A 16945-nucleotide genomic window follows, 5' to 3' on the forward strand; every position below is an offset into this window, starting at 1 on the left:
CCTAATCCCACCGGGCAGGCTGATAAACAGGTAGGAACAGAATGGTTGGTTACTTTACCAAATATCTTTTTATATTGAATGGTACCTGAAATTATTTTTTTACCTTGGAACGTAAGGTTCTGTTGGAGGAGGGGGTATGTAGAGATCCTGAAGTGCAGAGCTGTCTCTTTTCGTAGGTGTGCTGATAGTGCTGGATGGCGTAGCAACACTGCTTGTAGGACTTCTAGGAATAAGAGGCTGGTTCAAAAGAGAGAGATATAATCAAGATTATCCTTATGTATTATACATTTTTGTTTGAAAAAGCAATAAACATTCTATCATTCAGAAAGTAAAGATATAGTTATCAGTTCTAATGTTTCATGTGCTTTTAAACTGACTGAAAAAACACTCATACTAAGGAGACAGATCTATGAATGGACATGTATTGTTCTTATAAAACTGACTCCTCTGATTACATCTTTTTCCCTTTTGCACAGCAAGATTATTGCCAATGCCCATAAAAATAGTAATCAGAAGAGCCACTGGTGAAATCTTAATGAGTAAATAACATACAGAATCCAGTGAATTCTTTAATTAAACTAACATTGTAAAGAAAAAGTCTAGTGTTTACAGTAAAAGGTGCATAAGTAGGCATTAAATTGAATGTCATCTCCCCCCATCTGCTCTACAGCTTAAGAATTAACTGTAAAAGCTTCAGTTTATGTCTACAGATGCTGTAAAATCAGGTACTGTGTCCTCAGAGCACACACGCTATGAGACAGAATAAACTAGAGATTATTATTATTCTTCAGTCCCCTGGGCACACTCCTCACAAAGTAACATTTACTCACAGGTAAATAAATTGTGCACGCCTTGCAGAATATTAATGCATTCTAGCTATCATTTCAGTCCAAATAGGATCCCTTCTCTTAATCACATCTCCCTCTCTCATGAATTAGGCACCCCTTTTTCTTCCTCAACTTAATTATCTTGGCTAGCTAAATAACGACCAACCATTTGAAGACTTTATTAAATCACTGTAGGGCTGGAAATTATAGCAAGATTTTCTAACAGTCTCTATACAGATGCAGAAAAATGAAATGAGAAAAAAACTGATTGCTTTAGTCTACTTAATAACATGTCTGCCAAATAACAAAAGCCTTATGTTGCTTGGCTTGTGTGACAGCTAAACTCCAGCAGAAGAAAAAGAAAAATGGCAAAACAGCAAGTATAACAGTATCGGCACATATCCTAAAATTAATCTAATATTAAACAAATGCTGAGTTTTGCTTTGAAAGAGTTCTTTCCACTCCATCTTTTTGCAAGCGAACTCCTTGAAGAAAGAAGAGTTGGGATTAAAGAGAGTTCATCATATCTATAATTTCTGGCCTAAATAACTACTGGAGGACACAAACATTTCACATTGTATTGATGGCAGAGACGCTCTAAATACTGACTGAACGATCCCTCTGCCAGCACTATTAAGAATACTTTATGACAGATCAACGGGGCACTCCTGTGCAGAATAATCAGTTCTCATTTTCCAGATATTAATCTCAACACTGCAGCATTACGCCTATACTGCAGAAAACCCCAAGAGTCCAACAGCAGGAACTTGTTCAAAATGTTGGCCTTTCATAAGGTAGAGATGAGCCATTCGACTTTATGCTTATCAAGCAAAGCCCCCACCATTGCGTTACTTTAAGAATAATGCAAGCCCCCTAGGAAATCTCATCCTTTAGCCAGTTACGGCCTTATTTTAGGAACAGAGCTGTGTTTGATGTTATTTATCTCAAATATAATAGAACATATGCTTGAAATTTTCTTGTTAAAACTTTGCAAGTCCACCTTTAGAGTAAGAGCTATAAACTGACACAAGTTTTCTCATTTTGAATGTTAGAAAACCACCTCCTGTACACAGTGATTCTGCTAAATTCTTTCCTTGCTCATTAAAGTTACCATGAGTATTCTGTAGCCAGGCCAGTGAAAGACTGCCAGTATTTACAGGAAGAGAGGGAGAAAGACACACACACAAAACCAGACAGGTAAAGGACTTTACAACCACTACAAACAAGAAGACAGAAGTCTGCAAAAATAAGAATAAAGTTGGTGGCAAAACTGGGTAAAAAACAAAACAACTAAACACCCCCCCCCCCCCAACACCTCTTTCAGATAAAAAATAATCTTATCCTTTAAACTTTCATCTGTGACACTGTAGCCATCGATGTTTTTGAACCACTTACTACTGCAAAACTGGTGATTTCCTTTCTGATACCTTGCACTTCTATGACAAGTATACTTTGTGGTGTGCTGAGTAGCTTGTAGAATTTATTTGCATTGGAAACCAAAATAATTTTGTGACCTTAACCTTGCTTGCACTTGTTTAGCCCAGGCTGCTGTTGTTCATGGCTCATACTGGCAGGAGCACTGAGAGGATGACAAGCTGGGTAGATGGATTTGCTCTTCTCCACTTTGAGGAAGAAGACAGCCCTTTACTTTACCTGCATGAATAGGCAGGTAAGAGGAAAGGGGGCCCTAAAGACTAGACTGGTGCAATCAATAGTTTATGGTTTATGTCACATAAGGAAAATCATGCTTGAGCACAACAATGATCTGGACTTACAATGGGTTGATGAGCCTCTGATGGTCCTGACCGGCTGCTGGAGGGCTAAAGGACACAGGTAAAGAATTTCCCTTGTGTTACAGCCTGGAATACCTGGGCTTAACTGTTTAAATACTAATTATATGGGCTTAATTTATGAAAAAATGATTTTGCTGAAGTCTGAGGATTCTATTGGGTAACTTCACACTTCACCAGTCCCTGCTAATACATAGCCCAGATATACAGGTCGGTTCGTCCTCCAGAAGAGTTTGCTGGAAGATGCTGGAAATCATCTTTGTACATCTTTGACAAATGCATATTTTGGTTCATCTTTTGGCTCGGCAAGGTGGTTAAAACAGTGAATGTAACAGAAAGAAATGGTATTCAGTGTAGCACAGAAAAACACAAGTTATCCAACTACCCAAAGGTAAAAGGTTTCCCTCAAACTGTTCCCATGTCAGACACTTTCAGAGGTGAAATTACAGTGTAAATGGTGAGAGTCTGAATGATTGTGGTATCTTACAGGATGGCAAGGTAGGTACACCTTCCCAGGGCACCCAGAGCTCCCAAGGGGATAGAAACTGTAATACAATCTCTTACAAGTGGAAGCACAATCCTGTAGGATTGTCTCAAAACATACTAGGATGTCTCATATCTTTTCCATATTTGGGTCATATTGCCAGCAAACTCTCCAGCTTATTTCCACAAAAATAGAAAAGCTGTCTAACTAGAAAAAAAGGAGAAATCCAAATTTAAAAATAGGTCACCACTTTAAAAAAATATATATATTCATCACCACTTCACCAGTAAATCAGTAGCTCAGTAAGAACTGCTACATGGTAAAAGCATTCAAATGATCTCTCTTGCTAGTAGCTCAACACACTGAGAGCATTGCTGCAACTACCACCTTGTGCTGTAGTTCAGCTTTCATATTATAAAGAATTAAAAATCTTCAGGCCCTCCGGGTTGAAAAAAGAGCCTTCAGAATATGGCCTGCTGGTATGGTGCATCTACATGGCATTTTGCATTGCAATTTAGAGAGACCTCAACTGCTCAGGTCAAGTCAACCTGTGTACCTGCAAGTAAAGCAGCTCATGCAGCTCTCCAGTTCAATGGCAGCCATTCAGCGGGCTATATGCAGGCACACTGAACAGAAAAACACATGGAACTCCACGTATTTCTGAATAGGATGCCTTGGAGATCAGTGTTATCACTGAGTTAATTCTCTTCCAAGGATTAGAGCTTTTTCCTGCTGCAGTCCCTTTTGGTAGGCTGGTCAGGGCAAGTGGGATTGCTGAAACAGCAATAAAACTAAAAAGTTTTCAGGTCCAAAGAATTAAATACCTGACCCATGGGAATAGCCTGACAGGGAAAGTTTAGAAGTTACATATTAAAACTGGAAAAGCCTCAAAAATGTCCCACAAAAACCCCTGCATCATTAACCTGTAATGACAGACACAAAATCCGTATTTCAATACATTTTGGAGTACTATTTCTCAAATATTTTGGATGCACCATCCTCCTTCAGGATCATTACTCTTTCTTGTCAATTGGCCAGGGAAGAGATAACCATCCGTCTTTACTTACAGCAGCTCAGTTTCTCTAACACAGGGAAATAAGAAGTCCCTGTAAGTACTGACTGACAGCACATAGACACTGAACTCCCCTCTCCTCCAGAAGAGGGGGTCCCCAGTTAGCTCTGCCCTGCCATCCCCTACCTCCCTCTTGCTACCAGGACCTATCGCTGCCTTTTCGGTCCCCAGTCCTGAAGGAACTGAGAGGGTGCTCCCACTAAGTCGGCATATTATTTTTGCTTTTTCTCTCTAAACAATGAATGTAATTAATATTTAATATATACTATCTAAAATTCTTTTTCATGTTTTTAAAAACTCTTTGAATCTTTCATTAACTCCCTTGGAAGCTGCAATACATAGTTTGAGAAACATTGCTCCAGAAAAAGACATACAGTTTTTAAAAATATAAGAAAAAACAATACAAAATTTTATGTAGTAATATATTTATACAGTATTTGCATCAGTAAACAGATTTTATTGCTAATAGATTTTTCATATTGGATCAAGGTTACGACAATTTAATGAACAGAATGTTTCCAATAAAATAAACTTTTTATAAGACCAACCATGACATGAAGTAAGGAAATACTATAACTAATACATACTCTGCAGGAAAACTCAGTCAGAATCCATTTTAACACTGCTGCAAAGAATGCCCAGTTCCCAGTGTCCCAAAGACAACTAAGCAACTGCAGAGCAAACAAGTTAGTATCGTATTCAAATTTAATCATTAAAAAGTGTAAAGTCATTAATTCTAATCATAAATAATGAAAACAGAATATAGCATTGTCTCTAGATGAATGAAGGAGGCAATATAATCAAGTAAGGAAAAATACTAAATAAAAATAATAAAAGTAGCATTTTCTCTCAAACCAAGGACTCTATTGTTATTGTTGCTGTTGCATCTTAGGAAGCTGAAAATCTGAATACATCATAGTAGAAATATAATGCATATCATAGTGGAGAGATGATGCATATCTGATCCAAAATAAAGTGTGTTAAAAAAACTACAGATACTGAGCTGTTGGTGATTTTATAACGGTACAATTTAATCACATACAAAACAGTACAGTGAACTATTTTAAATATACAAAAGGTGACATTTAAACAAGCTTAGTGAAGAGTATGACAGAGTGTTTAAAAGGGGTCAGAAGGTTTGTTCCCAAGTCAACACACAAGACGTGGCTGGCAGCTGGACCTGCCCCTAACCTCACTGACATCAGCAAGAAGAGCCTTTCCACTGATACCGGCAGGGTGTAGTCCAAATTAGCCGAAGCATGGCAACACGTTGCTCTACCACTCCTTTTCTGTATTATAAAGAAACTGGATGAAGAGTCTTCCACACTGTAGTCAAAGTCCAGTTTCTTTTGACTAATGAACAAAGCATTTTCCAGAAGGCAAAGGAGGACTTTGCAGCTAGCTTTTTCCTAGCACGATGACAGTGACTTACATAAGATTTCATATGCTCCGAGAATCTTCTTTATCGAACCTTCCACCACCCTTGTTCAAACAGCACTTCGGGGAGCCTCCCTTTGACACCTCCCCAAAATAACACAAAGTGGAAAGGAGAAATAAAACAGACGATTCAGAGTAGAGGATGTTTATTTAAGTTAGTTTTCAAACCAGACAAAAATTTGGCGAGTTCAAAGATAATTAAGTTACCTCTGTGTCAAGTACGAAAAATAAATTAAAGGTTAAATTATTTGGTTTGTTCACCACATTCAGTAGCAGTCAGAAATACAAACATTGCAATCTGAAATATCATTCTAGGCTTTCACAGAATGGATCAGAGTATCAGAAAAAGTAACTGAAAGGCAAATTCAGTGAGATTTGTCTTGCAGACATAACATCTTAATATTTATGGTACAACACCATATTAATAAATACCTTCACTTGCAAGGGCAACCACAAAATTCCCCAAGGCCCCAGCTGCCTAATTCAAATGTTATAAAGGCAATAACATAAAACACAGGCTGAAAAATCCCTTCACTTCACAAATTCTGACATGATCCCAGAATACGTCAAGGGAGAACTTTGATTATCTGCAAGAAGTTGGATACTGATGGATATTAAAACAGACAATCATCAAGTGACTGAAAACAAAACAAAAACAAATAACCAGCACTTCCTTTAATCAGGACATAAGGGAAAAAAAGGATGTTCTTCTTTCTGTACTGATTGACCTGAGCTGGAATTAATGCACTTGTAAATACAAACTCATTACCTAATGTTGCATAGTATAGCCATAGGATAATTGTATTATTGTACTGTACATTAAGCCATTCGATATCAGTTTCAGGACTGCAACACAGGATGCATAATTATTCTTCTACTTTCTTTCCCCTAAATTTTCATATTTATTCTAAGGATAAGAATAGTTGTGAATATAATGAATATACCACATTTCTGCTGAAAGGAAAAAAACCCCAAAGAATTAATCAATCATTATGTAGACTGCATTTAACTCATAATTCATGGCAAGACTGTGATGTGAAGGCAGAGCTGTTCAAAGTAAACTGATGAACATTCTAAGAAGAATTTATGCCAACTAGTAACCGGTTAATATCTGAATGGTCTAAAAGCGTTTTCCACACTCAGAGATCACGAACATTTGGCTGGCATATGGCTAATCTAGATCACTAACAGTGGACAGCAAGCTCTTAAAAATTTCATTATCAGAATGCATAATTTAATTACCAAGATGCCCTTTCACTCAAACACCAAATTGCTTGACACATTGGTAGTACCTGCATACTGCCTGAACTGGAAGACTCGTCTAGCACTTTCCCAACTTACAGGCATACTTAGTATCTCTCCATTAAGTCTAGCTTTTCATGTAGCTGCAAATGGCAAACTTCATGTTCTTACATACAATTACTGACTACAGAAGCAGAATGCAACTTACCAATAATGCCTCAACATTATTCACTTTCAGCTGAAATTAAGTTTTGAAGGTTCTCAATTAAAACACTCCAATGTAAATCTCAATGTAAATGTGTCTCAATTTAATTCACTGAAATATTTACCTTCTACGCTTGTTGCAACAGCTGTTAAACATACTCATTGGTAGGGTGCATCCAAAAACTCAGTCTCTGCTTTTGTGTCAGGGCAAACTTCCACCTTCCCACCTCACTCATTGCAATTTGATTAGGATGTGACACCACATCTTTCCTATGTTCACTCCATTTGCAGAACCAAAAAAACCCCCACCGCAGCCAGTTTGCAGATCCTAATTCCCATTTTATCAGAATTTCGTCCCCGTATCTTACTCTAGAGTCTTTTGAATCTTTTGCTCATATTTTGTACTTTAACAGAATTATTACTGAGTCATAATTTCCTTATAGCTTGTGTCTGTTGAATAATACATATGGTTCAATTAACTTAGCTCTGGGATGACAGCACAGTTATAAAATTCTCAATTATTTCATGACATCCTGATATAGGCAAACAAGTTATCATCATTTCCCCTGCTTCCAAAGATGATGGAAGTACTGCTTTTCCTTATGTATTTTTCCTAATTGTTATCACTTCCCCTCTCTCCTCTCACACTGCCTCCCAAGCTCCTGTTAAAGAATAGCACCCTTACATGAATCAGGAACATAAGAAATTTCACAACAGCCATAGGGCAAATTGCGATTACAAAACATACAGCTTTTCTGAAGATGTTTTTTTCAGAAAGTTTTGAGGTACATTCTGTTAAACAAACATCATTTCTTCATATTTTTAATAGCTATACAATTACACTGCACTCTGATTGCCTTCACTGCTTTAAACTTTAACATCAGCTACCTTTAACATCTGTTCACCTCTGATCCGCATAAATTAACAGAAATCTCCACATTATGCAGCTTCTGAAGTTCGTCTTCACTTCCCCCTGAAGCTTTTTCGACACTCAATCTACTTAAGAAAACTGTTGTTTCTCACACTAAACTCACAAATTACAACCGACACACATATGCACACTTCACACATAAGTGTTGGATGAGGTTCTGGCCTTTTCCTGGTGTTATGTTTGAGAAAATCAGAACAAAATCATCGTGATACCAGAATTATATCTCTAATATTTAACAGTATCTCTATTTGTACTCACATTAGACTTAAAAATATTCATATTTTCTATGCTGTCAGCAAAAAAAGCCCAAACCACACCAAAACCAATACTCCCATTACCCCCCCCTCCAAACCTGTAAGATTACAGAAAACCGCTATCTAGGGTCAGTCTCATCTTATCTAATACAGATACAAGCTAGCTGTCCAGACTCCCTTTATCATCAAATGGAGAGAAAGCCATGTGCAGGGTCCAATTCAGCTCATCCTAAGGCAGACCACTCTAAAATAGGCCAAGATGAGTGAACCAGTTACATACGTCTGCTGGCCAAAGGGAGTAAAAATGAGAAACCTGAATGATACATAGATATATACATAGCAGATATCTAAAGTTAAAGCAACTGAATAACTCCCTAGTATCTGTATTGAACTAAGGATGCTGAGATGTAAATCAGAGCCAAATAAAACACACTAAAAGATGACTGGATTTTTGCTGCTAGAAGTGAGTGTGGAGTTTCAAACAGGTGCACAACTTTAGTTCACAACTGCATTCACTGTAAAAGGACCACAGAAATCCTCATTTTCCTACTGGACTTAGTTTAAATGGTGGAAATTGGTTTGTAGCCCGTCTTGAATTAATTGCTTATGTGCTATTGTCTGCATCAATGGCCTATGTCAAAAACTTGTGTTATGGGGTCTTCAGTGTAATTATTCTAGTGGCAAATTAGAAAGTGAAGCAAAAAGAAGCATTTAGGAGAATGACCCAATTCACCCAAAGAAATACCAAAATCACTCAAAGAGGATTTAGACTGAAAGCATTTGACCCCATTTAAAGCAATGATGTGCATTTTTCATTTGTATTTATATTCTCACTAAAGCTATGATAAAAGTGCAGCCTTCAAGTATGGACATTCATATGCTCATATCATGCATACAGATTTGCAATTTTATGTTCAGACGCTAGTAAGATATTTTTGGTTGAAAGTTTTTTGTCACATATCTAGTCAGTACTTTATATCTGAAAGACCAAGACATCTCAATCATTTAAAAACATTCTAAGTTTCAAAGACAATGGTGCATTTAACCATTATAAAATAATTTATATATATATATATATACACATATTTGAAACAAGTTTTTCATGGCATTAGTTCTTTTTATGAATCTCTTATTATTTTAAATGGCAAAACCCACAGCTACTGGCAGTGGCATTTCCATATCTCATTTTCCTTTTGCCCAAACTTTGCAGAAGTCTTTTCTCTCTCAAATGTACTTAATTTTAAATTAGGCTTTTTATTGTGATAATAAAAATGTCCTGAAGAATGGATTCTTTATGCAAAGAAAATAAATTTCTAAATATTGTTCTATCTGAACTGAATGAAAAAAGGGATTATTTGTCAGTTCCATCTGCTGGTTACACGCTTTCATTAGTCAGGACATAACTTTTATTTCCTAGAGTAATCCATCACAGTGGCATTTTATCCTAGAGTGAAACATGAAAGCTTTAATGAAACCATTCCATGGTTTTCAGCACATTGCAGGCTTAATAAAATTAAAGGCCCGGCTGGACATCCTGCGCAACACTTCCTTATGTGCAAGGGTTCAATCTCAAGGACAAATTGGACATGAATACAACTTTATTTACATGAGCAAATTTTGATGGTCAAGTGGTTTATTGAATAAAATCACCTTATAAATCTTCCAATAACTCCATGATTGATCAAATTGAGAACTCAAGATCTATTCCTCCTCTCCTTCTTTGAGGTTATATTGCACTGAGAGCTTAACAAGAAGTCAAACTAAAATTTATCAGTTTTGGAAGTATGCTCGTTTATTATCTGGGGCTATTTTTCTGCATTGTAAAAAAACACTGGGATGATTACTTCTTAATTTTGAAAAGTTCTAATAACAGATTTAATTTCAATTGAGCCTATGAGAACAAACTGCAGAGAAATAATTTCAGAAACAATTTTTCAAAGTATACAAGAGTAAATCCATATGCTGCTGAGATGAAGCACAATAAAGCATCATTGAGATAATCTATAGTTAAAATGATGGTGTATGACTTATGATTAAGCTTCATTACCTGCAGAGCAAGGGGCTTCCATCTCATATTTTTCAGTAAAGCTGGTGCTGAGGTAAGCATGCTCTGAGGTCGCTTTTTCAAAGTTAAGATAACACCACTCGGATCCTCTCGTAGTGCATTCACCAAATTTTTCAACTGCCACCCCACCTGGTAACCAGTAAAATCATTACAATAAAATTGAGGTACAGTATTCAATATGTAATGTTCCCTTTTTAAATAAGATTAGTAAAATAACATAATAGGAGTGTATATATATATTATAGGAGATTAACTAAAGAAATGTCGAAAATAAATTACTGCATAAAAATCACGTCAACTAAAATAATTATTATAATGCATTAAGATGGATATGCATCATTTCAGGTTTTAGAATTAATAAACTACTGTTACTCCACTGTAAATGCACAATTAAATCTCAAAGTGTTTTCAAAATTAGCTCTGGTACATAGACTTTAGAGACTAGAAGGTTAAAAAGCCCTGGCTTCTGCCCCAACAGTTCAATTCAAAACTGAGCATTTCATACTTCATGGCTACTATTTAAAGTCCACTAACCACATATAGTCATACTGCTTCTATTCCTAGCAGCTTATGCAAGCACAAACCAGTTCAGGAAAATCTTCTACTCTTCACACCGCTACAAAAATAAAATCAGAATCACAAGGCCTTTTTTTTAAAGAGTACTTCTTTCATGATGATTTCAGAAACAAATACAGTAAATTAATGACAGAAATGTCGTCTAGCCATTACTTGAGTATTAGCCCAAAGTAAAATTTTCCTAAATGAATTACAGCATTTTGAAATATTCTAAAATTAAGAACTTGACTAACATGGAAAGCAACAAGTCTTTATTTATAAACACAGGATAGAACTTTCTGAATAATTTACTTTGCATTTTTGAAAAAAGTACTTGAAATATTAAAATGGTACAACTCATTACAATGGTTTTCAGTCTAAATAATGCCTGATTTTAGGTATCTATCTTGAAATGCTTTAAGATATTAAATCCCTGCATTTTCAAGTTTGGCACCTAGAGTAGCAATACACAGAATCATACATCCCTTGAAAATCTTGGCCTGTAGACTTAGAAAGTGATTATTTCTGTAAACTTGACAGCTTTTCTACCTTTCTCTCTCTCTCCCCCTAAAAAAAAAAGTAAATTTTCCTGATGTTTAAAGGATCATAGTTACAAATATTTTCTTGCTTTCGCAACTTGTAGAAGAATAATATTAATAAGAAAATTATCCAACTAAGAACTGATATTCTTATTGAACAAAACATCTAAAACTCGGAAGTGATAAGGTAACATCATTGTAAGAAGGTTACTTTATATCATGTCAATATATTTGAAAAAATCAAATAGGCAATGTGAACAAAGAGAATGCAGACTTTCCTTATCATGGTGCAATGACACAAATATATATTTGGTACCTATGTTTAAGCAAGGTAATCACACGTAGGTTGCTGCTACTTATTTTTACCTTATTCCCTATTAGAGCGAAACCCACTTTGTTTGCTTAATATCACTTATTTTAAACTGGTAGTCCCATATGAGCATGTCACTTAAGCCAACACTAATGCTTACCAACAGCTGTGAATCACAGACATGGTTCAAACCTCACCACTCTTCCTCAGTTACTGTGAACCTACCTGTCCTGTTTTCACCACAGCAAAGTTCATTACATCCAGGATGCACTTCTACAATAATATTATTGCAAACAAAGAAACAGGGTGTGACAACATACATCTTTATGGAATATTTTCCAGCTTCCACAGAAGACTTCCAAGCATGCTGGAACTCTTTATTTTCAGTCCAATGTACTAGGAATATGGCTATTATACTTTGAATAAAATGAAACATGAACATAATCAACTTCAGCTCAATTCCCACATCTTGGTGAATTCTCCATTTTGTTTCAACAGTATCTAAACCAAGTCTCTGTAAGTCCAAGCTTTGGGTCTTAATATTACGATATGTACAATACTGTTTTCCTACTCGGAGAGACTTCCATCTCTGCTTAGAAAAAAAATATTCCCTATAGTTCCATAATGTCACCTTGGGCATATGCAAGGTTTCATTCGCTACCCAAAAGAAGGAATTAAAAGTCTACAGTTCATGTAAGGTATCTCTGTACACAAGCTACTGTACACTTTAATTCCCTAATGTAACAACTGAAGACAGATTTCTGGAGAGGAATCCTTCTGCTGAATAAAGCAGCACAGGGAGCCCTGAGGAGAACACGATGTAGCCCCAAGTTATGGAGTCGGGATGTAAAATTCTTGCCATGTAAGTTGGTAGGATGCTGCACGCGAAAGTAGTGCTTTAAAGCCATCTGTTTCTCACTGAAATAGCCAGAGGAATATAAATAAAATTGGGGTTTTTTTGGTTATGCTATCAATTTTAAAATTATTTTAAATGCACTTTTATACTTTGCAGAGAGAAACTGTATCATGCATTTCAACTATGCCTGATGTTGCAATAAATGGGAGATTATCTAGTCTCTTTATGACAGTTAGGGAGATTAAAGAAAAAATCACTTCAAAGTACTAAATCTGATGTATTTAATTTAGAAACTCATTAATATAAACAATTTAACTTTTTTTTTGCAGGAAAATTCTGAGTTTACTATAAATTTCAAATGAAGTTCATCCTTTGCTTTTACTTAGTTCCCTGACAGGAGTTTTCTGTCTGGTTCGGACAGTCCTTGGTTGTTTCTCATCTTTTGAACAGAAATTACTAAATTGGCCTAAAAGGAACAAGTCACATAAGAGACTGTCAACAATAAATTGAAGGAAATTGATGTCCACGTAGGAGGCATGCTTTTCAGTTCTCACATAGTTTAGATCCCGTCAAAATTCATATTGACACAGACTAAACAGAAGCAATCTTATTTGAGGAGGTTAGGTTGGAAAGAAGAAAAGGCAGTGAAAATATCTGGAGCTGAAAACTGTTTTCCAGAAATCCACTATAGTGACATGTAATCTACACTTTCTTTTTAGTGTGATTTGAATTTATTCTCTCTAATCTCCCCTCAGAATCTTCTCCTTTCTCATAACCACCACAGTTATCAATTCTCAGCTTCTAATCACCAAGTTTTTTGGCAGAGCTTTCAAAGTCCCTACCATATCCTTTATACTGCCCATATAGTGCAAAAATGGACAGTAAAAAGAAAGTTTCATGACAGGTTTGAAAATTTAATAGACAAGTAAAAGGACTATATTAGCAGACAACTTTATTTACATTAAAACAATCCCAGCAATTAATTTTTAAATCAGTGCCCTATACTGACCAGGTACCCATTTTTAAGGACCAAGCAAGAAACTGTTGTTGCTTTAAAATAAATTTACATTGTTAAACCAAGTGCCATCAACAAGCTGTAGTCAGGAGAGGTCTCTAGTGGCAGCCTAAGCCCAGTGTTGGGCTTTGCTGCGCAGCGCCTGAATCACTCCCGGCTGCCAGTGCGGCTCCTGGCCAAGCGTAGGGAGGGCCGAGGACAGCCGAGGGCAGCCGAGGGCAGCCCCTGGGTCGGGCACCCTGCACAGGCACAACGCAGCTGGTCCCCGGGTAACACTGGGAGCCCTGGGGGAGGGAAGCGCGCCCACTTCATGGGTACAGGCCCGAGCACCTGAGGGAGCACAGGGCACCTTGTGGAAAGTTGGGGCTTGGAGTAGAACAGGCCACAGGGGATTTTTGGTGAGGAAGGAGGACGATGGGCTCAAGGAGCAGCAAGGGAAGGTGAGCATGGCATGCAAAGACAGGGCAACTAGGGGAAGAGGGAGAGGAGAGCGAGGGAGCACCACAGGGGTGCCCTGAGGGGTCATGCTGAGCTGTTTCTGCCAAGGAGATTACAGCACCTTTGCTGGAGGACTCTACTGCCAAGGTAAAGGAGGGGTAGCCATGGTAGCCCAGGTCCACACCACCCAAGGACCGACACCCCAAGGCCAGATGAACAGCGCTGCTGGGAGGTGGCACGAGAAGGGACATCACCCTCCCAAAGGGGAGGGCAACACTCTGCGCCAGGAGAAGCAGATGGCTGGGTGCCTGCAACATCAGCGTCAGGCCAGCTCCAAATTTCTCATCTCCTCCCCCCACTTACATACCCAGAGGTTGTGGCCAGGCTGGGAAGCCTCACCAGTGTGTTCCAGAGACACTTGGGGCCAGCCAGGTCGCTTCAGCAGGGCAAGACGGGCATGTGAGAGCCATCCAGCTGTGATACACCCTCCTCATCTCCCCAGCCTCTCTCCTCAACTCCCACTGGCTTCTCCACCACTGGAATATCCCCGCACCCATGACCCCAAACAGCAGAAAGCTTTAGCAGGGGGTGCTGTTAGAGGTCTGCTCTCCTGGCCACCACCTGGGACAAGACAATGTCCCCAAGCAAGATAAAACATGTATTAAAAGACCCCAATGTTTCTTTGGCTTGCACAAGCACATCTACATGACAATATTACAACGGCCTGAGATGGAACTTTTATTTTGAATTCCTATTCTAAATTGCCAAGAACTTTAACATTTTAAACTATTAAAAAGTTGCTGTTAAAGTAATGACCTTTTTTCCCCAGATGAATCTATTGCTCCCTTTATGACAAGCTTGGAAAAGTGGTAGTAATCTTCTCTTTTTCTGAAAGTAAGCATGACCATTCATTGAATCTTGTTTTTTTTTACACAGCCACACCCATGGCAGTATTCCCAAACTCCTGTGCTCATTCATGATTTCTGTCAGTACTGCTGTATGTTATGAGCCACAGAGGAGCTCTGTAAAATATTAACATGCAGGCACCTCAAATACAATTGGATGGACCTAAACCAAGTATTTTTAGGATGCTACAAGATGCAGTGCTAAATAACCTACAGTCTGAAAAATCCAGCACATATATCCCAAAGAAACCATGGAACAGCTGCATCATTTAAAAGCAATGTGCAAATCTAATACACACTGAAACTACATCATCTAGAGGGTGGAATTATAGTCAAATGATAAATAGAACAGAGTCCATATTTTTACAGGCATGTTCCTGTTCAAAGGGTCACCAGAGTCCCATGAAAGTTAATGAGAGCTTTCTGCTTCCATGAAAACTGTTTTTCTTTTCTCCCCAGTTACAGTAATTCTTTCCTGACTTAGAGATTTGTAAAAGGGAAAAGTAGTAATATCTACACTTTTGAAGGAAAAGTAATATCTTCCTGCTAAATATAATCTGCAAAGCCATGTGCTATTTTCTAGCTAAGAAAATATGCAAAATCAACTCTAGTGTTTAATTTTAAAAAGTTACTGGAATGGGGAAATAATAAAAATTCTTATTCTTTCAATGTTGCCTGTTATAAGTGGCATGCAGCCAGAGCTCTTTGACTGATCAACCATTTCAATCTTCAAACTTTTACATATTTTTCAGCTAAAAAAATAGAATTTCTAGGAGGAAAGTGTATTCACCTTAAGAAATGGGTGGATTTTTTTAAGAACTTCCATATCTATCACCCACCTTGCATTTTATAAATAAAAATTAGTGCATAAGGAAAAAAAAAACCACAATGCTGCACTTCAAATCACTGTCTATCAAACCTAGCAGGTTGTTAAGCAAGTCAGAATCTGACAAGAAACTAACTGGCATCATGCTGTTAAATTAACAGATTGATTTCCATGAACACTGGCCAGAAATGAGGATGGTCAGCTGCCAGCCCTATGAAACAAATATGTTAGTAGCAAGTATCTCCTTCCCTTCCCCCAGCTGCTGAAGAATGAAAAGGCTAAAAATTAATGGAAGGCCATAGGTCTTCCACCTCCAGAAAACATTATTGGGTGAGGAAACCACAGAAGGATGTTTACAACATGGACTACCACAGAGATGAAAGCTGTATCTGTATGTGGTAGGAGAAGCAGTGTCAGGAGAGTAGCAGATGCCTTTCAGGGATTTATCCAGCTTCTTAGGTTAGCACAATAATGAATGTCCACGCTTACATAACAGTTTTCTCCCAAAGAGGAGAGGTTAATAATATTGTGATTGCATGCACTGCAATTTTAATTAAAGAGGAATATCTTGGCTATATCAATTAAATAAATGCAATTTTAATCCAATGTTAAAGAAGTCAGTTCTGTGCATCCTTAGAATGTCACTGATCATGCTGCACTATACCATAGTCCTAAGTCACACTACCACAGTTTGTATGTAAAGTATATTGAAGAAAATCACATCTTCTACTTGAGCAAAACCTGATGTTTCATCAAAACTTTTGCTTACTATCACTATGAAATAGGTAATTTTTATATTTATTTTTGGCTACATAAACTAAAGCTCACAATTAAGAGACTTTCCCAAGAATAAACTAAGTTAGGACCCAAATCGAGAGCTGAATACAGCAGTTATTGCCTCTCCTTAAGCTGCTCTAATCACATTTCCCTGTCAGAAAATGCATCCGATCCAGAGCATAACTTCTGACTGACTTTATTACCTTGCTCTTTTTAGGTATTTGCACAGATCAGTTCCACCAGAATTAAAAAAAAAACCCCAACAAACAAACCAAAAAACTTCACAAATGTTAGTAACATGACTGCAGAGCACCATGGTAATGGAGACAAGCATCTGTTTTACCCATGGGGGAACTGAAACTTGAATTATCCAGGCACAGAATCAGTTCTGTATTGAAGCTTGGACACAGTTTAATAA

General features: G+C 37.5%; 1 protein-coding gene across 7 annotated transcripts in view; it reads right to left on the bottom strand.

Moving 5' to 3' along the window:
• The window catches only part of CNKSR2 (connector enhancer of kinase suppressor of Ras 2), a 232555-nt gene that overhangs the window by 98073 nt on the left and 117537 nt on the right, over nt 1-16945 (bottom strand). For 4 of the 7 annotated variants that reach the window (XM_054820942.1, XM_054820931.1, XM_054820964.1 and 1 more), the window contains one exon: nt 104-237. In XM_054820942.1, coding sequence (XP_054676917.1) covers nt 104-237 — 134 coding nt within the window. Of the gene's footprint in view, nt 1-103; nt 238-10288; nt 10436-16945 lie in introns of all 7 variants that reach the window. The other 3 variants (XM_054820983.1, XM_054820920.1, XM_054820975.1) reach the window with 1 other exon arrangement.

The sequence above is a fragment of the Grus americana genome, chromosome 1, assembly GCF_028858705.1.
Source record: "Grus americana isolate bGruAme1 chromosome 1, bGruAme1.mat, whole genome shotgun sequence".
Taxonomy (NCBI): domain Eukaryota; kingdom Metazoa; phylum Chordata; class Aves; order Gruiformes; family Gruidae; genus Grus; species Grus americana.